Genomic DNA, 27,697 nt, shown 5'->3' with positions numbered 1-27,697 from the left:
TGCACATGGCTGCATTCACTTTTAGCATTTCCTTTCTCTTAAGAGGATAATTTGGTGGCAAGGTAAACTCCTAGAAGGGTGCAAGAGCACGTGGGTTTGCACTGGGACACTCAGTCACTCACTCTCCTGCCCCTGTGCCAGCTCCTGGGGAGTGCCCAGGGAATCACCACCTCCTGATTTTCCTCTCCCTAGCTCACATGATTGGTCTTCATGGCACTGCCCTACCAGGGAAGATGTATCATGGTTTCCATGCAGATTTTGAGGGTCACCATCACCCACCTCCATGCTGCTTGCTAGCAAGGCACTACAAGAACAGGTCTCTTTCTGTGGGCTTTCTATCACTCGCAGATTTCTCTCGTTCACCCACCAAATATCAAGGCTTGGGAAAATTTCAGATTATGTTTAAAGTATTTCTGTTTCCATCAGTGAGGCAGAGAACAGAGGCAGTGGTTAGTGATGAGGTTGGGGTGCCTTTTTCAGCTCCAGTGAGCAGCTCCTACCAGATTGCTCCTTCTTTGTTCTGGTTTTTGCTGGGGATAGCAGCTGCCCTGCTTGCCAAGGCTGTCTGACCAGCCAGATGCTCTGGGCCCATCCCATACTCCTCACCAAAGAAAGAAGTGAATCCACATCAGCCCAGAAGTCCCTTAAAGACTGTGTGTTTTAAAGTTCTCTTCAAACTCAAAGCATCTCTGATGTATTTCTTGCTTCAAAAATGTGGAAAGAAAAAAAAAAAAAAAAAAAAAACAGAAAAAAATTCCTAGAGGAAATAACAGTAGAGAAAAAAAATGATTGGGAAATGGAGCACAAGGAGGTAAAATAAAAAATGTAAAGAGTCTCCAATTAAAGAGTAGAGAGGAGAAGAAAAAAAAAAAGAGATCATGAATAAGTAAGTAAATGGTACATAAAAAAAGAGATAATGAATGAATAAGTAAATGGTACATACTACTTGTCCAACTCCTGCTCTCTGTGCCTGCCCAGTGGCATTCAGCTCTAATGCACAGAACTGGCAGTGCCCAGTAAAATCTGACTGACTTTCAGGGAGGACGGTGGCACTACAGGAGAATCTGTTACTGCCTCAGTATTAGTGTAAGTAATGTGTGAACCAATGAGCTGCCAGTAGCTGTTGCCACATTGATCCCATGAAACAAAATTCTCATTCCATTCTTCACCCTTTGAGATTGTCATGTTTTAACCCCAGATGGCAACTGAGCACTTGGGCTGCCTCATGTAAGGCTTGTTCTCCTTTGCTTCAGGTGGCTCCTGCTACAGTAATTCCATAAAATGCAATTCAACAAGTTAAATCTATTTCCATTACAATATCCACTCCCAGTTCCTTTGGACCAGACCATCATGTTAAACATTGCAATGAACTCCTCCCCTTATCCCTGCCCTAGCTTGGGGTTACCCAGAGACTGCAGTGCCTGGGGGCTGTACCTGCCCCAATGGAGCCATTTCTGTCAGCCACGGGCCCTTCAGGGGGAGCCTGCTGCTGCTTGGATTTATCCACAGACACAGTGGCTCTGAGGGGCTGGGGATAAATCCATGGCTCTGAGGGGCTGGGATAAATCCATGGCTCCGAGGGGCTGGGGATAAATCCATGGCTCTGAGGGGCAGCTGTTCAAGCACAGCCCTGTCTATGGCCCTCAGTGCCCTCAGAAACAAATCTGCTCCAGCACAGCCTCACCCACAGCCACTGCCCCCTCAGGAAGCAAACCTGCCCAGCGTGGCCTTGCCCTGGCTGCAGTCCCTGCAGATGTTCCTGCCCTGGGTTTATCCATGGCCACACCATTTCAGGTGCTCCAGCACGGCCTGATGAACAGCCCCTGGTGCCTCAAGCTGTACCTGCTGCAGCTGGAGCTGGCCTTGGGCCCAAGGCCTGCAGGGTGCCCCTGCTGTGGCACTGACACAACCATGGGCACTCCCAGGCTTGCCTGCTCTGCTGTGGCTTTTCCCACAGGTGACAGTCCCTGTGGCCCCAGTCCAGGCTGGAGCTGCAGTGTGCCCACAACAGCAGCACAGCAGCAGCGGCGCTGCCCGGCCCAGTGCCAGCCCAGGCCAGCACCAGAGCAGAACGTCCCAGAGTGAGGGATCAGAACATCCCAGAGTGAGGGATCAGAACGTCCCAGAGTGAGGGATCAGAACGTCCCAGAGTGAGGGATCAGAACGTCCCAGAGTGAGGGATCAGAACGTCCCAGAGTGAGGGATCAGCAGCACAGGCTGCAGCTGCAGCCAAAGCACACAGCAGCCACTGCTGAGCCCAGGACTCCAATGCACAGTGAGGCCAGTGAGCCCTGTGGCAAACACAGGAGCCTGTCAATTATTAGCCAAACAGCAATAACAGATATAAATTCCATCCAGCACATTCCAATCAAACCTGTCATTATTTTGAACCCTTTGAGCCCCACAATGAGCACCAAAAAGGGTTGTTATAGTTTTGCCCTAGATAACAACTAAGCACCCCACAGAGGCTCACTCACTACTCCCAGGTGGATTGGCAAGAAAACTGGAAGAGCAAAAGTGAGAAAACTCATGAGTTGAGATAAAAACAGTTTTATAAATAAAGCAAAATCCACATATGCAGGCAAGCAAAGCAAAACAAGGAATTCATTGAGTACTTCCCATGGGCAGGCAGGTGTTCAGCCATCTCCAAGTGAGCAGTGCTGCATCACACATAATGGTGACTTGGGAAGACAAAACATGACTCTGAATGTCCCCTCCTCCCTTCTCCTTCCCTGAGTTTCATGTGCTGAGGCCTCCATATGGTTTGGGATATCCTTGGATCAGCTGGGGCCACCTGTGCAGGCTGTGTCCCCTCCCAACTCCTTGTGTACCCCCAATCTCCTCACTGGTGGGTGAGGTGAGGAATGGAACTGGCCCTGATGCTGTGCAAGTGCTGCTTAGAAATAGCTAAAACATCCCTGTGTTATCAACATGTTCACAGCACAACTCCAAAACACAGCCCCAGAGCAGCTACTGTGAAGAAAATTGACTATGCCCCACCCAAAACTAGCACAGCTGTCCTGAATGTAATTCCCTTTGAGAAGTTCCCAACTTGTCAAAGCATGTAAAAAACCCAGCCATGTTTCAGACTGGAGAACAGACAGTTCCCTCTACACACACATGCATTTGAGATGGAAAGACCTTGAAAGGTGCAAAATTGCAGCCCACAGATCCTTACCACTGACTGAAAAAAAGATTCTCTTCTCGTATCACAAATAGGCAGCTACTTAGAAATATAGGCAGTAGGTTTTTATGTGGTCTTCCAGAGAAATTTAAATTGCATTTTGAAGTTGAAGTTTGCACTTATTTACAAGTGTTCACAATATCTTGTGAAAAAAAAAAAATACATTACTTCAGATCTTTTTAGGTGCATGTGTGGAGACAGGCATAATTGTGAAGGCATAACCAAAGCTGTTTATTCCTCTTGGGACTTAATTTTCTATATTGAATTAATTAGACTTGGACTTCCCAATAGCTAGAAGTTAAACTTTCATATCTGTGAACTGGAAAGCAAGATGGTAAATTGCCTTGGCTGCCTTTGAGGAACATAATGTATTTTTCAACCTTTTATTTAAATGCTGGCAGTACAATGGTAATGGTCAGAGCAGAAGATGCCAAGCATTTATAAAGTTAAGGATCATTAAAAAAAATATACCAGAAAATATATATACTAGAGCCAAATATGTCACATATTTTAGCAACCATTAGGCGCAGTTTCGCTGAAAGAAAAAACTGGATTTATTAAATACTCCATCTTTCCATACTAAATCTTTGTAAAGACCTTGGTTTCTTTTTCTTGTTTAAACTTTTATCTTGATGCCTGATCCCTGCACATAATACCAGAATAATGTAGATTATTAGGGGAGGTAACTCAAGTATTGGGATTTGAACATGAAAACTTTGCTGACTCCAGGCTACTATTAGTTTTGCACCCTGCCAGTGAGTAAAGTATGGATTAGACTTGCAGGAATACCCCCAACTGTGCCCATGCCTTGGGGAGGATTTAGATCAGACTGATTGTTCCAATAAACTCCCTATCTGGTGAGAAGTCACACTAGTAATTTGCATCTCCATAAAAGAATTAGCAGAGCTGTTGCTTTGAAGTTCAATTATCCATGAGCATGTTTGAAGCAGAGTATTGGAAATGCATTGTGTTGTTTGCACAGCTGCAGAGAGCTGAATGCATGGGATGTTTGCAGGTTTGCTACTGAACATTCCACACACCCAGGGAAACAGGGCTCCTGGGAAGTCTGCAAAAAGCCTAAACCCATGGGCAGGCACTGAAGAGAAATGAAGCTCTAAAGAAAGTTTTTAAGTGCATTTGTGGACATTGAGGATAAATTCAACTGACTGCTTAAGTGTTATGAGGTGCCAGCTGCAGTTCTATAGTTAAGGCTGAATTGAGCTTTGAATTTAAATCAGGGGGTCATGCTCATTATTTCTCTGGATGATGTGGTTTCCTTTTTTACCCTGTCTCAAAATTTACAGTACTTGCTCTTTGAGAACATGTTGGATTTCCTATGAAATAGAAAGTAAATCAAGTAGTTAAGGATTAAAATCAATGTATAAATTAGGCCTCTTGTGAATTTAGATTTTGTTCAGAATACTATTGATTTTTTTCACATTGTTATCACTGTTAAAATTCAGTTATATAAAACAATAATTCATCAATTCATAATTCATTAATGTTTATGCAATTACTGTGATCAACCTGTGGCTCTGGGAGCAAAGAGGTCACTTGAAAAAGCACCTGGAAAATGCACTGATATTGGCTTTCAGTGAGAGAGATGGCACAGCTGAATGGGGCTCTAAAGAAGCAACACAGGCTGGATTATCCACTAGGAAACAGGGTGCACTGTGAGGAAAAAATGATATTAAAAAGATTGACCTAGGTAAACTGCAGCTATTGCCTTGTATGCAAGGCACTTGATATAAGTATTATTTTATGTCCTTCATCCTTACATAAGTGACATATTTCATGAGCCACTCCACTGCTTGCTGCCACTCTGCCACATGTCAGCTGCTGGCCATTTTTGCAAAGAAAGGGAGGGATTGCTTCAAAAGAGATAATATTTATCTATGAGAGAGGAAGATGTTTTGGTATGATTTTCATATTTATTACCAATGACTAATCAAAGTTCCAGCTTGGCATGAGAGGATCAGCATTTCTAATTCATTGGCTGCCCATCTCTTGAAGCAGCATCTAGCATTAAGGATTCTGCAGCTTGTGGCATTGGCTATGGGAAGGTATGTCCTTGAAAACCTAAGAGAAACAGACAGATCTGCTCACAAGAAAAAAATACTACAGTTGTCATGTTATCACAATTAAATGACTGCCTTTGAAAACACTACTTTTCTTATAGCAAAGACAATTACAAAGGGAAGTATAAGTGAGGAAGGAAATTTCATTTATGAAAATCCAGGGTGTTCTCTACAATTTCATGCACTGATGAATCTTTGCCAAAAGCAATGGAATACCTTAAGCTTACAACTGTACATGTAATTAACCACATCAAAATGATAACCCACAGAAATTCAATAGTTTGCCCCAAAACATCATCTTTTTGCATATTGTGGCAAACTATGTGATATACAATAAGCTAAAAATGTTACAGTCAGATCTGCTCAGTTCACACTGTGTGTTCAGATAGCTGTGTCTTCTCAGATGAAAAACCCCAGTGGAAGAGATAAAAATATATTTAGTTTATTAAAATACTACAGATTCTCAAAGAACTAACTTTGGGGGTAATCAGATTTACTGCAGTTTATTACTTTTAATGTAGGAAATATTGGAAGAGCATCAGCCTGGTGCAGTCAAAACTCCTGAGTAAACTGCTAATCAATACAAAAATCAATCCAGGCTCTTTCCACAGTGTAAATGAAGCAAAGGTAAATGTTCTACAACTTAATCTAAAACATCCCAAAACTTTAACATTATACGTGATTTCTGGCTACAGTTAAACAGCTCTAGCCCTGAAATCACACTTCCACTGAGGGCTCCACAGTCTCTATATGCTGCTTTTCAGTGATTCATGTTTTTGTAACCTGCACAATTAATCTCTATTTATTACTGCAACAAATAATGCCTTTTCTCTGTATTCTAATTTCTTTATTACTCCATGCTGTTCACACTACTACTACAAAAAAAGAAAAAGTTTTTCATAAAAAATAAATAGTTTTTAATAGAAGGAATTCTGTCAGGCTAAAAAAACAACACATAAGAAATTGCAGTGCATTACTTTATGCCCTACCATGATTTATGTTATTTTCCTTAGCTGTTTATGAGCCACAAACTATTTTCTGTCTGCACAAATCATCTTTGTCAAACTTGCAATACTATTTCCCACTAATGAAGCAACTTCACCTTGTATTTTATTACTGACAAAACCCACTTTGACAAAACAACTTAAACCACAGGTCTGTTTTAATAAAGCATCTGTGTATTTAGTCAGGCAGAAACAATGCCACAATCCTGATTTTCTCCCTTCCAGTCAGGACAGTTTAAACTGTAAATACAGATAAACATAAAGGTAAGTGCTAGGAAGAAAAGCCTCAGAGAATAAAGACTTTTGTCCCAAAATGTACACATCGGTGATTGGCAGCTACAAAGAGCCCAGTTTCAAGTTCAGAAACTTCAACTTGCAATCAAACTTTTCTGAACCATTCTTGCTCACAACAGCAGGTGATTTCTGCAACAGAGTATTTTAGATCTTCCCAATCAAATGTCTAATGAATACTGTGGGAGCCACAATTCCTGCTGAAACAATAAGTTCTCCTTGAGAAGTGCCAGTGCCAGGACTGCCCCAAGCCCTGAGGAGCAGTCAGAGGGTGTTCCCTGAACAGCAGGCACTCCTTGCACTGCTGTGGCAGGAGGGGACAGAGGATGGGTGACAGCTTGAGTCGTGGCACATGTCAGCTTCCAAACCCAGCAGGAGCGAAGAGGAGACAGAGGAAATCACTAGGGTAGAAATTAGCTCTCAGAAACCCACAATGCCATTTGTAGAATTAAAAATAAGTCTATGGGAACACCCACACACACAGAAGTTGTTCTGTGGTTATGAACAGTAAACAGTTCTTACAAGTGCCAGCAATAGCCATTAAGACAAATACTCACTAATATGTTGGAAATTGCTGTAAAAATTGTGCAAGATGCATAATTGAGTAAGGATAATTTTCCTATATCATTGCTAGCATATAAAGCTATTTCTACTCCCAGTCCCCTTAAAAAATAGTTTTCTAACTCCTGAAGGGGAAAAGGAAGAAAAAAACAATTATTCAGTTGGCAGCTATCCAGTACCAGAGAGAATTTATTGACACCAAATCAACAAAAGCAAAGCTTCCACATGCTCTGTTTGGTTCCCCATCCACCTGACTGTTTCAGGGAGGTGATGTGTGGAGGAAAATCACATAGTTTAATTGGATATTACTACCCATAAACTACTAGATAGGTCCTGAGGTGTTTTGAAGTCTCTGTAAAAGCATCTGCAGTAAAGAGCATAAAGGACATCATTCTTTGCTTATTTACTACTTGGAAATATTTTAAATATTTTTTTTTTTATTTCCAAGTGATCTCAGCCTGCAAATGTACAATGCACCATTATAACAGCTGCAGATGATATTAGAAATGAATTGCAAGTACACTGTGCAGCACTACAGTGAATCATCAATGCATCTGGAAAACTGTTCTTCTCTTATTTTAAATGTGTACACATTACCAAATAAAATGAAAATATCATGTATTATTAACATTGTATTATAACTCAGTTGGCTGGTTGAATAAAATCCAGAAAATTACAATCAGAAAAACTCTATAAAGTTAAAATATTTTAATAATATTTTAGAACTTAACTCATTACCTGAAAAAAATTACAAAAATGAGATATAGATACAGGAACAGCCCTTAATCTCAGAATGAATTTCATTATATTAATTGAATTACAGAAGAAACCCAGCTTTTGCATGATTTGCTTTTTTCATATTTTAATCATCACAAGCTTCTCTAAATTAAATTGCATGTTCAGTTGTTTGGACAAAGAAGCATAAATTATCACAAATACATTAGAAAGTATTTTTAATAAAATCCTGCTAGGGTCTATAAATGAATGGTGGTAAGGACTGTAAAATTTCATTTTAAAATGAACTCTTGAACATCAGGGAAACATTCTCATGCTTAAATACAAGAACACAGATTTTTCTCTAACATGGGAATATTATTATGCAATGAAATGCTGGAAATGCCATAATATGTCATCAACACAATTTAATACTTTTTTCCATTAGAAGACACTTGCAGACACAAAGTTAAACTTATTACAGCAGAACCATTGGTGCTTTCAAAGTTAATACTGGATTGCATTTTCATTTCAAATTTGTTTATTCTATAAACAAATTTGTACCTGATTAATTTGTCCTGGACCAAAACACGGTTCTCAAGAACCACTCAAGAACCATTTAACAAATCACATTTAAGTATGTATTTTTAAAATAGTGGAAAAAAAATTTCAGTGACTAGATCGTGACAGTTTGTGACAACCACTGAGAATACAAGGGAAACTGATAGGGGTGGTCAGATTCCACAGAGCAGGGAAAATATTTCCTTTTCAGCAGCATCACAAGGGTTACCAATCTGGCCCTGAAAATCACCATTCGTACCTATAGGAGCCATTGCTTTGTTTTACCACCAAGAGAAACAACTGACACTGGGAAAACATGAATGATTGTCCATGCTGTGATGTGTGAGCAGTCAAAGCAGGAATGGTTCTCTGTCCTCTGAAGGGTCAGCCACCCTCCAGTAACTCCTCTTAGATGCCTGCACAGCAGCTGTGGGATAACTCACAGGCTTTTGCTTCCCAGTGACTTGCCCAGGTTTCCACAGGAGTTAAAAACTCCAAACCTTCAAGCCTCAGCCTACACGCCAAAAGCCAACTCTCCTTTCCTCTTTCCAAAAGATATTCATCTAAACTGGAAGTTTCAAGTCAACATCAGAGATATTGGAAAATCAAGCCTTCTGTTGTTTTCTTTCTGGTTTATTCAAAGACAGTTGGGGCAGAAATACTTCTAAATTGCTTGTGCTAAGTGCAGCAGAACTAGGTTTCCCAAATAGAACATTGCAAAGGTCTTTCCTGTAAGCATGGGAAATCTCCTAATGTACACTAAAGTAAACTTTTATTTCCTTCAGAAGCAATATTTCAATATGGAATACAAGAGCTTTTAAAAATCCACAAACTACGATTTCAAGAAAAGGCTCTGCTGAACCTATGATCTGCCTCTTGAAATTCTCAAATGAATAGCAGAGACATGTTCTCCATAAGCACACAAAATCTTCTGAACTCCCATCAGAAACTAAAGCATTTAAAATTTGATTTCTACAGACTCTATCAAATCCCTCAGCTATGGTATATAAGCACTTTTTCCCAGCCTAAAGAAACAGCCTCCTGCAGAGACTATTTTATGGCCTGGCAGGAGCTGGCTGGGCAGTCTCGACAATGTGGCCAGCACAAACACCTCAGAAGGAAGAAGAAAGGCCACTCCATGCAGGAGAGCACTTCTTGCCATGTCTCTCCTCAGAACACATGTTAGAAGGGGGAATTCAAGGCCTGCCTTCTCCACCACCCTGCTTGGAAGGAGGTATAATCTGCTTTTCTACTTCTCATTCCTGGGAATCTTTCCAGGCTAATCTGTTCTGCACGGACTGTTTGGGTCTCCTCTGCCCCCACTAAGTAAGTGATGAGGCACTCACTGCTTTCAGTTCCTGCTGGCTGTGTCCAATGAGCTCATCAAGAGCTTGAGAGAAATCCAAAACCCCAAGCTGAGCTCCTCAGCACGTCTGGAAGCCCTTCACTGTGTCTGTCCCAAAGCAAGGTATTTCCACAGCTCAGTATCCTATGCAATTATCCTTCACTGCATAAAGCCAAAAAAATGAAGCTTTTCAAGCTGCCCCTTGTAGGATCATTCCAGCATTAGCTCATAACTGCCAGCACATTCAACCCAAATCCAAGTTTTTAGCCTAATATTAGACTGCTTCATCCTCACATAAGCACATTCAAGTAGATATGGGCAGTTGAAAAAAATACTAACTTTTCAAAAGTTAAAATGCATTTGAAAACTTTGGTCCAAAGACAGAAAAAATCAAAATTGCTACCAGCAGTCAGCTGTAACTTACCTAAGCTATTTCTACTACCATGTGTTCAGGCCTAAATTCAAGCTTAGAGTAATCAAAAAGAGATCTAACAGTATAAAAATAGCTATAAAATTAAGCACTTTTATAAGTAATGTAGCCGCTTATAAACACTTAGAGAACTTTTTTGAGTTTACAAATAATAAAGAACAACTCCATACAAAACACAAATCAGAATGTGATTTCTCTGTGAAGAATGATTTCAAAATACACTTATATGCACTCCTTTCCAAACTAAATGTCCTGCTTTTAAACATAGTTTCCATATTTCCAACTCTGTATTTCCCATCTATTCCCGTGTTCTTTCACACTTTATAATAACGTTTCATGTATTTAACTCACTGTTCTCCAGTTAATTCTATTTTCTTGGTGTGAGAAATGTCAGCCACCAATCTCTGTCTCAGATTTCAGCCACACCATGAGAGGCACCACTGAGTAGGCCAGAGAATATCAAATATGAAACCTAGTGAACTATTGATGCCTTTCAAAATTAACTTACATCTCTTCCTGCCCCTAGGCAGAGCTTTCCTTGTCATATTTCTCTTACAATTCTTCTTTCTACTTTATGAAACTCTTCCAAACAAGATAAACACGAGGCAAATTTCATGCTCAAAATCCAGTCTGGACACAATTTATGCACCTGTCATCCTTGTGAAAGCTTTCTGGGGGCCTTGGCAGCAATACCCCCCTAAGCTAGAGAGGCCAGACCACCAGCCAGCACTGTGTTGCTGGGTGTTGTGTGGCTGGCCAAGGACCTGCCTTTTCAGCCACTGCCATTTTGCCCAGTGACCACCTGGAATTGGTAGGTTTTCTGGTGGACAACAACCTATACCAAATTGAAGTACAAGAAGCAGAAATTCTTATCAGTCTGTTGGTGGCACTGAGTAGATTTAGCCAGGCAGAATATACCTGGAGCTTAGCCAGAATACAAAATGTACTACAGATTTTCTCATCCAAATGACTAAGATCTTGGATGACAAATCAGGCTAAACTCTATTTAGCAAAGGAAATAAGACAGCTACAAACATATCTGCAACTAAGGTGACCTTTAAAACATAATTTTTGAAAAATAAGGGAAGAGAAAGATGGGCTCAGATCTTTTTGTTGCTTTCTGCAATATCCTGCCTCTTTGTTACTAGCTGGGGGGACATAGAGACCAGGAGAAGAGAGAAACAGAAACAAGAGCAGTGCTCATTTCTAACAGCTGCTTCTTTGCTGCTGAAAAGAGCAAGTTTACACAGGAGTAGAGTCCCCAAGGCAATAAGCTGTTTTTAATTAGAGTTAGGGGAGACTGGCTGAAGAACCTGGTCCTTTGCAATCAGAACTAATGCATAAGGATCAAAATGTCTGGTTTTGCTGAAAAAAAAAAAAAAATCAAACTGTAATGTGTTCTTCTTACCTGGATCACACTGGTCAGTTTCTGGCCAACCAAAATTCCCTACTCATTTTAAAGGCCTGTTTAAGCATTATAAGCAAGCAAACATTTCAGGGTTTTTTCAATTGCTTTAGGATTGTGTTAGGGGAAAAAAAAACAGAACTCAGGAAAATAAAACAACTCTTAAATGGCATTTTTGAGGAAATACAGTTTTAAGTATTTCTTCTATGTTTAGTTTTTGTCATAAGAGTATCCAATAAATCGACAAAAAGGAGAAATGCATAATTTCTTAAATTTTCAAGAAAATTCAATGTATATCCTGTAATTTCACTGTCTGCCTCCAATTCTTAATGCTTTATTTATCTGCCAACTCCAGCCAAGATTTTCCATTGGCATGATCTTGCATTTCCACTTCACAATCTTTGGTTCATTAGGCTAGCTCTGAGGTGCAGAAGACAAGTATTACAGAGAGAAAAAAATCACTCAGTTTCTTCAAACTGAACTTTCTCTTCTCTGGATCTCCTAAGTGCTTCAAAAATACCTCTGGGCTGGATGAGTGTGGCAGGGAGCAGATGACTATAACAGGATGAAAAAAAGATCTCTTACCATGGTGCTGCTTTCAGATACCACAGTGACCAAATGCTTTAACAGATGATGAATGTGGATCCTCCTATGGTACCTTCTCATAGCTACAGAGTTCTATAAAGCTGAATACCTTATCCAATAAATGGAGCCCTACCTCAAAGTGCATTCACATGGCTGTAGAACTTTTTCCTGATGTTCCCTCACTCTCTGCAGAACAGATCTTTCTTCTAGACCTCTCCAGAAATAAATGAACAGCAAGAAAAACCAGAACTCTGATGCCTAAAGTCAAACTGCACCCAAATTGTCAGTTTGCCTAGAAGCCTGTAATCACTGCTGTAATTAGAAACTGTAATGCTATTAACAACAGCCAAAATTCCTATTGGTCAAGTCATAAATTGAGTGATTTGGTTTTATCTTTTTGAAGGAGCATGGGTAGGTGATAAGGGAATCAGGGAATGATGGATTCAGTAGTCATCACCCCCAGCTGCTAAGCTGTTTTTTTATCTAGCTGATATCAGGAAGTCCTGCCTGCAAAACCGTATTCAGCAAAACTCCACTTGATTGCTCATAGTGATCATGATGAGCTCCATTGAGGGAACAGCAGGTCAGAAAACAAACCCCTGTTACATAACTATAATCTATAAATACAGTCAATTTATACTTTTGTACGCTGATCATATACTGCAATTTCCTGCAGAAGATGGCACAGCAAAAGGCTCAGTCCCACAGAAAAGGCAGAAATCTATTTGCATTTTCCTGAGTTTACATTGTTTCTTCAGCAAAATATCTGGAAAGCTCCTTTTTTGGCAGGGTTTATTTTTTGGTAATTTTTCATCTGATGTGCTTATTATGGTTTAACCCAGCCATCAACGGAGTACCACAGACCCACTCACCCACTCTGTCTTCCCCACTGAGATGGGGAGGAGAATCAGAAAATGGTAAAAAACTATGGGCTGAGATAAGAACAACTTAACAATTAAATTTAAAAGGCCAAAACAAAACTAAAACACTCCCCAAAACCCCCAAACATGCATAATAACAACAAAAAGAATGGAGATTAAAAAAAGAGAGGACTAAATCAAAAGAAATGCAAGTGATGCACAACAGAACTGCTCAGCACTGTCTGAGCAATGTCCAGCCCACCCCCAAGCAGCAATCAGCTCCCCCAGTTCATTTCCTGAGCATGACATTCTGTGGTGTGGAATATCCCTCTGGCCAGCTGGGGTCAGCTGTACTGCCTGTGCTCCCTCCCAGCCTCTCGTGCACCTGTTTGCTGGCAGAGCTTGGGAAACTGGAAAAGCTTCATTTAGAGTAAGCACTACTTAGCAACAACTAAACCATCAGTGTGTCACCAGCAGTATTCTCATACTAAATCCAAAACACAGTTACTAGGAAGAAAATTAACACTCTCCCAGCTGGAACCAGGATTCAGTAAGAAACTTTTCCCCTTCAGAATCTTAATCTCTAAATATCTCTTCTAATATTTAGATCATTTTCTTGCTCCTTTTCAATTTAATAAATTCATTAATTTAATTTTCATGCCTTCCCCCTTTCACAGAAATCTCAGTTTTAAACCTTCAGCAGAATTAAAGATGCACATGTATCTAGACTGCTCCTTCATGTTTGTAGACCAGCTGGAGCATCCCTGTGCTATAGCCACTGTTGCAGGTTTGCAAATACTGTGCTCAGCCATGGTATCCAAGAGCCAGAGGACACTGCTGCTCAGACCAGGTGGTCTCTCCCTGCTCTTGGAAAGTGTCAAATTTGTCCTTGCCTGTACCTCTGCACTGAAACCAACACTTACAACAGCACCTGGCTGAATTTCAGTTCCATCATTGCCACAGGGAACCCAGGTGTCAAAAAGTGCAAAGAGAAGATATGTATTTGTCTATGATATATTCTAAGAAATTACAGACTGCAAACTAAGATCAAACAATAAGGAAGATGAAATGCTTTAACACTGCTGAAGTGTAAAGCTCAGCAAAGAGAAATGTCATTGAAGGGAAATGGAAGTTTTGATGTCAGGTTAATGTATGGTGCCATCTGGAAATAAGAGCAATAAAAAATCAACATGGAAGAGTGAGTAAGTTCAAAAACTAATCAAGAACAAGAAACTGGCATATGAAAAACAAGATGTCATCTGTTACAGAGAATGAACAGAAATCACATCTATCTCATACTCAGGGGATAAGGGAAACTGAAAGCCTATAACATACTGTCCTGGAAAAGGGCTATGCCAGGACATCTGGAAGTTTCTGGGAGCCACAGCTGATAAATTCTCATCATAATTCTAGTCTCCATCTGGCAGGTGAAAGAGCCTTCCCATATTCCAGGGCTAACTACTGACTATGTGAGCTTGCAGCTCTTGCAACAACCGAGTCTGTAAGGAAGAATGACACCAGTGTAACAGTACAAATGTGCAAACAGCCAGCAGCAGCCAGGACAATGGCTCCCCACAGCATGCTGTCCTGCTGAGAACACTTGCTGTCCTTTCACCCCAGCAGGAGGAAGCAGGGCTGTGTGTCTCAGCTCTGGCTACAGATTAGCAGTGATAGGGGAAGATGCAGCTCTCCCATGTCCTCCTCAAAGCTAATACAAAAGCTCTGTTTGCTGGTGGTCTGTGAGCACAGCTGGAGTAATGGCAAGAGCAGAAGAGAGATGTGAGGAGAGGTGCACAGGAGAGGAGGTACAACTGCATGTGCAGCAGGTGGCCTGCAGCTGAGCTCTAGCTCAAACCAGATCAGTGTGGGGTATGGGGTGCCTCTCAAAGCAGGATACAAGGTGGCTGTCCAATTTTCAAATGACAAAAAGAAACAAAACCAGCATCCCTCACCCCAGTTCCCACCTGGAACTAAACCAGAATCAACAAGAGCATTATCTAGGCCTTTCTTCATCGATTTTCTTTCCAGTTATATTGCAGAAGGTATGATATACACAGTCCTGAACTTCTTGGCTTTCCCATTACAAAATTTCCCATCACAAATTCAGGCCATATTTGTGTCTATAAACATAACTCCCTGTGGGATCTGCAGTGTCATGAATTAATCTAGTATGATCTATTTGCTTTAGCAGCTGTGTAGGACGTTCTCATTCACTGTCAATAAAGTCATTGCAAGTTGTATCCTTTGAAATCTCTCTTGTATCCAGAGCTCTCTTTAGCTAAAATTATCTCACTCACATTTGTTATCAAATTTTCATCACTACCCTTCATTTTTCTTCTGAAACAATCTCATTTCTGCTGTGGTTCTACTCCCATTAAAATAATTGGTACCACTCCACATTTTTCTATTTTTATATTCATACCTGCACAGGAAAAAGCAATTTTATGTTGGCAAAGGCCTAAGTGCAATTCACTTGCTGGTTATTACACAACGGCACACAGCAGCATGTGACATCCACTGAGAAACAGAAATGCCAGAAGCAGTGTCAGAAAGTGAAGACTGGGCACAGAGCCATGTAGCAAAAGGCAGTAATGCAGGTAAACTAAAAGCTAATGAGGATGAAGAAGATGGCCACAGGACTGTCCTCTTTTAACATGTATGCTTCTCAACAATCTTCCAACTGAAACCACAACCACACTGCAATGAGTGGGGCATTGGAAAATCAAAACACATGTGATCAAGCAAGTCATAAAGAGACTCCTAGGTGAACAAAATCCTGTGATATCTTCCACCACAGTGCTTATGATTTGCAGCTCTTCCATTGAGCCCCTAGAGGTGACTCCTCCCCTCAACCATAAGAAGCTTTTAGGTTCAGGTTTGTAACAGCATACAGGTAGAAATGAGTTTACAATCCCAAATTTCAAAAGAAATTACATCCATGGGAGAGATTTTCTTAAGCTCTATATGCAGGTCACCAGAATCCTGAAGAAAAAGTCCATTTTATTAATTTTATTAAAATGCAGTATACAGTCTTTTACCTTCAATATGTAGGGAAGTCAGGTCATCAGGCAGAAAACAAAAGGCAGCAGCACAGAGTCCAATGCCATGGAATATCAACTTCTCTTAATCTGACAAAGAACTAAGGATCAAACATCACACAATTATCTGTTCCTCTATGCAAGATGTTAATTGAATGAAACATATACACTATAAGCAGGCAGCATTCCCATAGGAGACCCAGGATGATAGAATTCTGTCACATAATCAGCTGATATCAAGCCTCCCTACTCATTTGGTTTCTTTCCTGAAAAGACACAGCGTGGGAAATCTCTCACCCTCCAACTGACAAGAAATAGTTTGTTTAGTCTTTCTATTCCTCCTCTACTGAGCTGGTGTTCACTGGCTTTGAGAGTGACTCCACAAAATACACATAATACAAAACCAATGGCATTCCATGTTTTTCTTTGTAAGATTATATGACCCAAGCCAACATTCATACAATGTTTTCTCTAGATTCTCAGGGGAGGAAAAATAAAAAAAGTATTAATCTCAAAGAAGATCTATCACCTTGTCTTGATAATATTGTCAACTGCTGCCTAAAGATCAGTTTCTTGGTGTTTCCTACTAGGATTAGCTTCCAGTCCCCTCTTCAAAGAGAACAAAAGGGCATTTTCTTTTGTTTTGCTAAATAAGCACTTTATTCTCATCACATCACACTTATTTTTAGAATGTTTGAATAGAGTATCTTTGTCAGTTGCTACTTTATAAATAGAGGTTGCTACGGAAGGAACAGTAGCTGCTTTTCCTCAAGCAACAGTAGCAAAAGAATATGAAATAGCAGATGATTTCTTAGCAGAAACAGCAGACTAAAAGTAGCATTTTTCTTCTACTGTGGTATTTCAAAAAAGTGAAAATGCCATCCCTCTAGTTGTAGACACATTCAGCCCCCATTTTTCGGATTACTTTCCTACTTCAGAGCAATCCTAGGAATTCAAAGCTTAAGGATCTTGCATTCTGAACCACATTAAAGACTGCCATCAAGGCTACAAGTTCCCTGTACTTGCAGAACATACATATTTAGGTTTAACTTTGGTATGTAGGAAGAAATTTGTCAGAAAAAGGATTTGGTTTCTTATTTTTGTTTATTTATTTTGCTGTGAACTTTGCCAGATGAGAATACTGGTGCCAAGAATTTGGTTTTGGGGACTCAAGCTCCTTACTGGGGCTTCTACACCCCCATTTTAGAGGATGGACTCACTAATTCTTCAGGAAGCTGAGTGCTGCATACTGCTCTGCCTGTAGTCACTAGGGGAAGATATTAAAACAGCAGACTTACTCTAGAGGGAAAAAAAAGGAAAGACCTGGGACTTGTCCACACAGGGGAAAATTGAGAGTGGTTTATCTGAGTTAGCTAGAGATTTGCTGTGGATTAGTCAGAATCAAATAAAACCCCTGGGTGTAACCTTTTGTTCAGAATTAAATTTTCCTAATTAAATTAGATTAAGCTACTTCCAAATGTTTTATACAGCTAGTGACAACAGACCAGAGTAGGAGGCATGAAAGGGTACCTAACATGGTCTGCTGATGAACACAGCCATGCTCCCCTCATGTCTCATGAACATCACATCTCACAGCAGAACGTAGTATCAAGAGCTGACAACTGGAATGGAAGAAATTGAGTTCAAGGACATGACAAGCAGAGAACTGGATGTCAGTCCACAGAAAACATGCAGCTGGAGTCTAGGCCAGTTACAGTGCTTCCAGCTACAGCCATCACCAAATGCCTGGATCATGGGATGGTTACAGGCAAGTGCAAGGCAAGCACCTTGGAAAGCTTAATGACACCTTTCTTACCTCCACCTTGACTAGGAGAGCATCAGCAGACACTGGGAGCAAGTTTCATGCAGGATATGCTGTACTTCCTAGGATTCTCTACAGAGAAAGAACAAACCCCAGTGCTGACCACAGAACCAAGTACTTAATCCTCTGTGTTGGAAGGGTACTGAAGCTTCATGATGAGGTAAATACAGACAGTTTAGTATGAGCAACAAACCTCTTAGAGTCATACCTTGGTCTGGCAACTTAGTAAGTGCTGAGCAAAAACCAGGCTTACCACAGTCACACGAGGGCTTCAATTCCCACCCTGGCTGGGTCTTTCTGGGGTGCTCACAGTGTCTTCTTCCCCGAACATCAGGTTAAACCTGGAAACTCTAAGAAGCTTTATCAGCCTTTTTCACACAGGAGAGGATGACAAAAAGGCAACACTGTGTTATATTGAAAGTCCCTAGTGGCCAATAGCAAGTGTAAAGCTTTCACAACCCTAGGCATGCAGCACAAGTTCAAGTGGCAGAGAGATTGTAAACATTTGCTTTGTATTTCTTTGTGGAAACCCCTGAAAACCAAAAGGCCTAGAAAGTGGAGGAGAAGGCCAAAAGCTGAAGCCATACTAAGCCCACCTTTAGGTTTCCCCTTGTCCAAGTGAGAATTATGCAGACACTGGCTCCTGCTGCAGTTATGCCTGTTGTGCACTTCATATTTGTCCAGTCTCTCAGAGGTGCTTGAGGGGAGGAAAAAACCTGCTCATGCTGGTGTACAGCAGGAAAATCCAGTGTGCTGGGATTGAGGCAGCTGTCAGAGGCAGAGCCGGGTGAAAATGCTCTTGATGTGCCTGGAGGGAGGTGCTGCAGGTCTGGAGGTCTGCTCGCCCTTCCGCCTGCAAATGCTCCTGAGTGTTCCCAAGGCCAAGGCTATGCAGATGGCCAGGGATGTATTTGATCAAAACAGACTCAGTTTATCTGCTCCTAAAATGTAATGCACTCTGCTTTCTGGTAGCAAGCCTCAGAAGTACCAAAATTAGACTTCAGAAGAGTATAAAAAGCTTCCTGCTAACATAATGTGCAAATGGACTGTTGCGCTTACTGTGATCTTGGGCAGCAACAAAATGAGAAGGCAAAAGCAACAGCAAAGAAAACTGCAGCTAAAAAATACCAACAGTGTCCTCTTTTAATACATATAGTTAAAATGAACATTTTTAAAATCAAAAGAAATGTAAGCCCGGATGCTATCACCATAAACGAACAGAAGAATCCATAGAAGAGAATCTAAAATGGTATGTATAGGAGCCCAGCTGGTGTCCCCATATGCCTTAGAAATTCCATTTTTAGGAACACAGCAGCATATAACATTAGGGATGCTTCTCAAACATCTTATTTATAAATAGAGCAGAGCTGTTTCACTGAAGTATACATGGAAAAGGTCCACAAGAATAACAAAACCAGTTGCATTCAAAACCACTGAAATGGTTCAACCACACTTTTTACAGTAGGAACAACTCTGTACCAGAATATTCCTTGAATGAGAAATGATGCTTGCTCATCAGTGGGATTTTTTAAAAAGCAATCACCAAAAAGCCATTTTAGTAAAAAAGGGCCAACTTACTTTTGTTTTGGCCAACTGTTCCTACTCAGAGCTTTTTTGGGTCCAGAATGGAAGAGGTAAAGCCCAAACTTCAGAGCAGTGGAGGGTTTCAGATGTGGGAGGGCAAATTCTTGCCACTTCTGAAAATAAGCCAGAGCAGTGTCTGGAGCTTGGCTGGTCCACATTCTGGGGACAGTCCTTCCCCAACAGGCTGTGGACTCTGCAATACAGCTCTTCCTCTCACGCTTTTCCAGTTCACCAGAACCACCTCTAAGGAATGGTCATTAATTGTGGGGATTCCTGGTTGAGAAAATATGTCACCAAATGCAATTCACGTAACATCATAAATTCATTGTATGCACACTATCAACCAACATATATGTAAAGCAGACATCTAAAAAAATACACCACATATGAATGAAAAATTATTTTATTTAAAAATACATTATACAGCAGAGTGTCTCTCTTTTTGTTTTCTCACTGCTGGTTCACAGAGATAATATGATAAATTTAACCCAAATATTTGACTGGGAAAGATCCTGAGAAAGAGACCAGTTACAAGCTGATGATATACAGTACACTGAAAAAGAGTCATCTCTTTTAACATAAAAGAATCTCTTGGTAATCTTATAAATCAGATATAAAAAAATGCAGATTTGCTACCATGCAAAAATGAGTGAAGATTTCATTTAAATCTGCACACAGAGAAATCATTAGTACCTTGGAACCTAACTAGCTAGACTAAGAGCAGGGTAAGTGAGCTTAACACGGTGATACAAACTTTGGATCTACTACAATTTTGTAAACACAGTTGATAGTCTAATAAAAGTGGGTTTTCAATCACCTAAGTAACCTAGTTGCAGCTAAGGACTATATTCTAGGTCTTTTCTCCCCACAGATACACTTCTTCAATCTCTTTATTCTCAGCTTAGCACAAACACTTCATGGCATTTGTCTATTGCACTCAGAGAGACTTGGCCTTGCCTTGTTTGCCAAGCACTCTTTAGGTAGTTGTATTTTGAAGGATAAAACAAAAAGCAAAAGCAGGAATTACTCATGACTATGTGAGAATCCATTAAAATTCATCATAGAAAAAATATACCTGATTCTACATCCTTGTGTTTCAAACATACTCTAACAATGATTAATGCACAGGAAATACACTTAACTCTGGAAAATTTAAGGCCTAAAATGCTCAACAGCCTGCACTGACCAATTGCACTCTCAATGTTTCTGTAGTGCTTTTTTATCAGCTCTTGCCAGGGGGAAACTTTCTGGCAGATGTTAAGAATATCTTCAGTACTCACAATATTCAGATCCATTTGGTGCTCAATTTTTATAAGACAACTTCACAATGAATAGTCAGCAAGACACTTCCAAAGGGGAGGCTTAATCTGAATATTCACAGCAATACCAGAAATATGGTAACCCTGGCTGATGTTGAAGAAAAATCAATTCATCAACATCATGCAGATTAGCAGAGGATTATTTTTCCTTTTTCTAATATGAGCCTCAAAAGCAAACAGAGATAAAAAGCTTTGTAGAGGCAAAGTCTGTCTGTCCTGGTCACTTAGGCTGAAAAAAAAAAATTAATTGAGCCATTTTGTTTTTTCCATGAGTTTTCCATGCAAATGGGGAGTAGAAACTCAGATGAACTTTTCTTACTAAGCTGGTGACCCTCTCCTTATCTTAGCACCCATTCTCCCAGCATAGAATCAGGGAGTACAACATTGGTGAGAAGATGCAGGCTGCCTTGAATAAATTTTTTAAATTATTTTTGAATAGCATGGCTGCCCATCAGATATGCTAAGCTAAGAACAGAGCCCTTAACCTTTCATGGGATATCATTAGTAATAAAGATATATATCAAAGATCAAACTTTCTATATTATTCTCATTTCTTTTAACCTAGATACATATATGTCATTCAAGACATTCAAGAACTACAAAACAACAATTCAACTACAATTATGTCAGGAAAATATCCAAATAAATAAACTTTTAATTATGATACAATACTTATTACAGTAAAAATTGGCATTTTTTTTCTCTTCAAAAGCAGAAGCACCAGTCTTACATATAACATACTGTTTGAATGATATCTTACATGGAATACAGCGTAATACAATGTGCAAACAGCATTTTCATACAGAACATAATATTTGTCTAGTTTTTATACACTGAAATTGCCTCAAATGGAAACAAGTTCATGCTGAATTAAAAATGTAGATTTTAAAAATCAAAGTTAAATCAAAATACAAAGTACTGTTGGTATATGAACCATTGAAAACAATGAGAAGCCAAAATAGAGGGTAATGTCAGATAATTAGTGCTCAGTTTGTCCCATTCCACCATAAAAGTAAACAGTTAATATTTTTGCTAGAAAGTAAAGTGACGTTCTAATATTTAAGAATTCTTCAAAATGTTGGTATCATTTAAGTGATGTAAAAATCAAGTCAGAAATAGGACTTCTAAAAATTTCGTATTTTTGATACACTGCAAATATCATGTGTGGGCTGTGAAAAGAGATGAAGTCCAATGGAGTGAATACACATCAGCATCAACATCATGTGACTTCTGCAAAGGCCGTGATGTGGTTCTACAAGTTAAAGGAAAAACAAACATAAAAACCACAAAACCACACAGATAGACAGCAGCCACCATTGTGAAAACTTTTGTCTCCTGTGCTTGAAGGGCAGCCTTGTACTTGGAGACTATTGCAGGATGATGTAAATAAAACTGATTTTCACTGCAGTGCTCTAACTCACTCCCTTAGCAACTCTTAACTGCTGAAAGACTGGATAGGGAAGTATGCTGAACAAAGTAATTATCTGTGATGGTTCTATTACATTTTAATTTTAGATGGCTTTGTTTTAAATTAAGTTTAATTTTAAATTACATGTAAATAATTGAGTTAGCTGTGCTTTTATTGCTATGTTATTCCTAGAAATAAAAATGACAGTTTCTGACAAATTATACTCTATTTCAGTGTAAATACAACATTAATATTAATTTTAAAGATTTTTTTTCCCCATGAGCTCAATGGCACTGAATCAAGTAGCAAAATGTTTGAAATCAAGTGGCATTTGGCGGTTAAGAATTCATATTTAAAACTGTTTTTTTCAGAATCACCAATGTCCAGTTGCAGTCTGAGAACATTTGCCTCTTTCCTTCAATGGGACGATTCTTAGGAACAATGAGATGTGTATTGGAACATGAACATTCTATGTGCAGCTCTAAAACCCTGCAGAATCCCAAAGAGCTTGGCTACTTTTTCATACTTGAACCTAAGCAAGTGACCCTGCAAACATCTGAAGGGGAAGGAAACCACACAGTGATGTGCAGAATCCAGAGGAAGAGTATTTCCCTTTGAGAACACAGTATCCTTGACTATACCCATTTTTTACAAAACATGCAATGGTGAAATCAATAAAGGGAACCTTGATGTTAAGCCATGTGTTTGTTCCCAAGCACAAAAATGCACAGGAGGGTAAAACACCAAGCAAAGCACTGCATATTTTTCTCATCACTGTGCCTCCTGGAGCAGACTAAACTCAGAAGAGAGGAGATGTGAGCTGAAGAGGAGGGAGATGTGGATAACCTGTGGGGAGAGTGGGACCTCCCATTTTTTGCTTAAGGGAAGTCCTTCCCAAAACCTCTTATCACACAGCATAAGAAGTGCTGGAGAGAAAAATTGCCCACCATATAAGTTTCTATTTCTCAGTTCTTCTTTAAACTGCCTGAATATTTGTCTATCAGTCTGAGCAGGGGGAGATAGACAGGCATCTTTCCTTTTCCCCTTAGAGAGAAGAAATTAGAAATATTTTGATTGGAGAGCTGCCCCTTATGGCCCCAGCTCCAAGCCAGGCTGGCAGCTTTCCCCCTCTCTCACTGTGCCATAACTGTACTGTGTCCAGGGGAAGAAGCTCTCTTCCACCTCCCTTACAATATACATTATAGGTCCAGCAATGTTCTTGCTGTATTTTATCACAGCTTTCATGAAAGAATACTACTTAACAGCAGGTATCTATGTATATCCTTCCCTGAAACAGAATTTATGTATTTTAAATAAACAACAACTATTAAACCATAGCCAGATTTTTTTAAAAAGCATTAGAAAAAAAAACCAGAGCAACTTTCTATGAAAAAGTTTTCAGTAAAAAATAGTAACAAATATTATTGCTTGCAGATTTTTATTCTGCAGAAGAAATGCAAAATTAGACTTCCTAATCAGGAAAAAAAAATCAACTCCAAGCATTTTGTTTTACTTGTCATCTTCTGTTTTGAATATACAAAATATGATATAGTAGGTAAATTCAATTACTCTCAAGTGAAGCTATGAGCTTTCTTCATAGTATTTACTTTGTTTTCTTTATTTAGACCTCAAGAGTCATCCTGTCAACTTAAACTACCCTCAGTCTAAAATTATTCACTTTTTCCATAAAATGGTCTGAAAATGAGGAATAGGAGGGGAAAAAAAGAATTTCTCTTTATTGCAATCAATTCTTTCAAGTCCCTGTGCTATCCCAGTCTCTAAGTGACACACATTTGTCTGTGATGCAGAGAATCAAATGCTCTTTCATGTGGCATTAACTCAAGAGTGGATAACGATTATTTAGGGAAAGCAGAATGTGGTTCACACTCCTGCCAGCTGTACTTCCAAAAGGAGCAGGTCACCATCCTGGGAAGACATGCAGAGCATGGGATATAATAACACAGAAGAAAATCCTCCTTCCTCCATAAGCCCTCAAAGAGAACTGCTAAGCTGCTGATCACAGATCTATTGATTTGAACCCTTCTGAAGGCCTGTCAATCCATTTCCAATGGACTCAGCTGAATGATGCATAACTAGGTCAAAATTAATCACTTGCTCATGGCAAGAATCACTGATACAGATTCATGCAACTGTCTGGTTACTTGTGCTTTTTCACATTATCATCTCAGGCAGAACTACAAATAAGCCTTGCTGAGACTGCAAAAAAACCCCAAACAAACAGCATCCCTTAGGAATAACTACATTTCAACTTTTAATTCTGGTTAGATTTGCTGTGACAAGGGTCAGAGTGAGATATTAACTACTGTCAGCAAACAAATTTACACAGATGCAGGAAGACAAGCAAAACACCATGCATGAGACCTCAGCTTTTCCAACTCCATGGGAAATTACTTTCCCTACAGTTCCCCACAGAATCAGAAATGCTGAGGGTCTGCTCATTGGCAGCAGTCTCACAGACAGGCAGACCAGCATTTGTACCATCCATCCTAAGAGGACAGTACCAGGCTGGTGAGGAAAGCATGCATTGTAACTGTGCTCTCACACCACTAACAAGAAAGGGAAATCCAAAGGCTAAGCCTTCAGTGCAGGTTTCTGGGGGAAATGATCCACACCTGTATGTCTTTTTCTTATATATATATAAGTTTTAATTAATTTGTGTTGATAAGCAATGCTATAATGTCAAAGCATTGAAAAAATATGTTCAACTTTTTGTGATTTGCAGTTTTCATTATATATATTATTTTTAGCTTTTGTTGTTGTTGCTTTGTTCTTATTGACACAGTTAGAAACATTAAAAAAAAGATTTTTCCTTTTTTGAAAACAGAAATTTGTAAAATTGTTTGTAATTTTTCCCACAGTAGAGTTCCTTAAATTGAAAAATGCTACTGTAGTACTTTAGGCAAATGGTAATTGATCAAACAACAATAGTAATGTTCTCACACACGTGTAAGGCAGCAGTGTCTGTTCTGCTCTGGCAGAGGCAGTGCCCCAATGCAGCAGACTGCAGAGGCAGTGGAGGTGTCTGCAGCCCCACTCTGGCAGGGGCAGTGCTCCAATGCAGCAGGCTGCAGAGGCAGTGGAGATGCCTGCAGCCCTGCTCTGGCAGGGGCAGTGCTCCAATGCAGCAGGCTGCAGAGGCAGTGGAGATGCCTGCAGCCCTGCTCTGGCAGGAGCAGTGCTCCAATGCAGCAGGCTGCAGAGGCAGTGGAGGTGCCTGCAGCCCTGCTCTGGCAGGGGCAGTGCTCCAGTGCAGCAGGCTGCAGAGGCAGTGGAGGTTCCTGCAGCCCTGCTCTGGCAGGAGCAGTGCTCCAATGCAGCAGGCTGCACAGGCGGGTGGAGGTGCCTGCAGCCCTGCTCTGGCAGGAGCAGTGCTCCAATGCAGCAGGCTGCAGAGGCAGTGGAGGTGCCTGCAGCCCTGCTCTGGCAGGAGCAGTGCTCCAATGCAGCAGGCTGCAGAGGCAGTGGAGGTGCCTGCAGCCCTGCTCTGGCAGGGGCAGTGCTCCAATGCAGCAGGCTGCAGAGGCAGTGGAGGTGCCTGCAGCCCTGCTCTGGCAGGGGCAGTGCTCCAGTGCAGCAGGCTGCAGAGGCAGTGGAGATGCCTGCAGCCCTGCTCTGGCAGGAGCAGTGCTCCAATGCAGCAGACTGCAGAGGCAGTGGAGATGCCTGCAGCCCTGCTCTGGCAGGAGCAGTGCTCCAATGCAGCAGGCTGCAGAGGCAGTGGAGGTGCCTGCAGCCCTGCTCTGGCAGGGGCAGTGCTCCAGTGCAGCAGGCTGCAGAGGCAGTGGAGGTGCCTGCAGCCCCGCTCTGGCAGGGGCAGCGCCTGCACCCAGCGCACACGGGCGGCACTGCCCTGAGCAAGGGGCTGGCAGCGCTCCCGGCAGCCACCACAGCACCCACGGGTGGGCGAGCCCTGCTTTCAGAGGGGCTCCTTGCAAAGCATCTTCTGGACTGTGGATAATGCCTTGAGGCTGTAACACCTACAATATGTACGTTTGAGGAGGTCACTCTGAATGTATTGTTCCACTTCCCATGTTTAAGTATTAGTTTATCTGAGCATTAGATGTAGTGATCACTGTTTGCATTCAATCAGAAGTAATTCTTGTACAATCCTCCAGAAGCAGATTTAAGCAGAAGAGCAGGACATGAATACAAATTCAAGTGTTTGACATTGAAACAAAACTGCTTACAATTTTTTATGAGCTGACTCTCCTGGGTATGTGTTTGTGGTATGTGTGTGAAGCAATGTTGTATTGTATCTCCTAAAGGAGAGAAAGAACAATGATGCCAAGAACTAACTGTAAGCTGATGAAAGCACACAGGCTCTCATCAAACTATCCTTGAGAAACACATATGGACACCTACAGATGCTTTTGGACATCAAGTACTACAGTATTTGGAGACCTCTCAACTAAAATATTTTGAAGCAACAGAAATGGACGCAACCTTCTCTCCCATCTGCCCATAGTATGATGAGCTAAAGTAGCTTTGTGTTTTGATTTTAGCTGTGAGCTCAGTGAGAGTTGATCTCCCTGGAGAACTGCAGGGAGCAGGCCAGGCTCCCTAGGCCATGGTGCTGTGTGCACACCAGGCCACATAACAATTGAATACTTGGTACCAACCTACTTAAGATCAAGAAAAAAGCAATAACATTGAGAATTAAAATTTTCTGACACTATGAAGAAGCTGTTCTGTGTCTCATGAGTAACCAAGATGGAGTAAATAGAAAAAACAATACTCTTTAAATTCTGAAGAGGAAAGCTTTCCCAGTTTTAAAACTACTAGCAGAATTCATCGCAGTATCTAGACTTACTATTGCTAGGATGTTTTATCTCCATCACCTTTGGCACATGCACAATAGACCAATAATTACTGTGTCAGAATCAAGAAGATTTCTGAGACAGTTAACCCTGACAGTCACTAAAAACTGGTATGAGGGCAACAAGAATGTCACATGTTGCCAGAGGAATTCCAAATACTTATGACCATTAAAACTTGGAAACAGTAGAAGGAGAGAGCACCTAATCTATCTCTTTTGAGTTCAGTCATGCTGGATAGTCAGTCCCACAAAGAAACTTCATTGTAACAAGAAATAGTGGCTGTGTTTGAGAAGGTTTGGGCACTGCTGACAGAAGCAGCAGTATGAAGGAATGCCAAGCAGAACCACGGGGAATAAATGCAGTTTAACTGCCAGAACACTGCCAAGAACCCACTGTGCAAATACATAATACTGAATAGCTACAGAAAGCACTGATAATCACACACTGTAATTATCTCATCTGACAGGAGATGAACCATGGTGCAACTCTTAACCCAATGCTTCCTTTAAAACCTTCCATCTCAGTACTCTATCTACTGCCTCCACTAGTCCTGAAATGCTACATGTTGTATTTGTATTTGATTTTTTCAAAGCTAGAATACTTATACAAAATTAGTAAGACTAGCAGAATCACAAGCTACTACACGATGGGTAGGAGACTTCTCCAAGAC

At 40.6% G+C, this 27,697-nt stretch overlaps 1 protein-coding gene across 2 annotated transcripts in view; it reads right to left on the bottom strand.

Annotated features, from left to right (window-relative positions):
• Positions 1 to 19,849: 19,849 nt before the first annotated feature.
• PLPPR5 (phospholipid phosphatase related 5) overlaps positions 19,850 to 27,697 on the bottom strand; it is an 89,337-nt gene continuing 81,489 nt past the window's right edge. For both annotated transcript variants that reach the window (XM_079314303.1, XM_079314304.1), the window contains one exon: positions 19,850 to 22,033. In XM_079314303.1, the coding sequence (XP_079170429.1) occupies positions 22,001 to 22,033 (33 nt within the window). In that variant the 3' untranslated portion in view covers positions 19,850 to 22,000. The remainder of the gene's footprint in view (positions 22,034 to 27,697) is intronic.

The sequence above is a fragment of the Erithacus rubecula genome (assembly GCF_903797595.1).
Source record: "Erithacus rubecula genome assembly, chromosome: 10".
Lineage (NCBI taxonomy): Eukaryota > Metazoa > Chordata > Aves > Passeriformes > Muscicapidae > Erithacus > Erithacus rubecula.
Note: the sequence above shows the minus strand (reverse complement) of the source record. Positions and strands in the feature narration are given on the sequence as shown.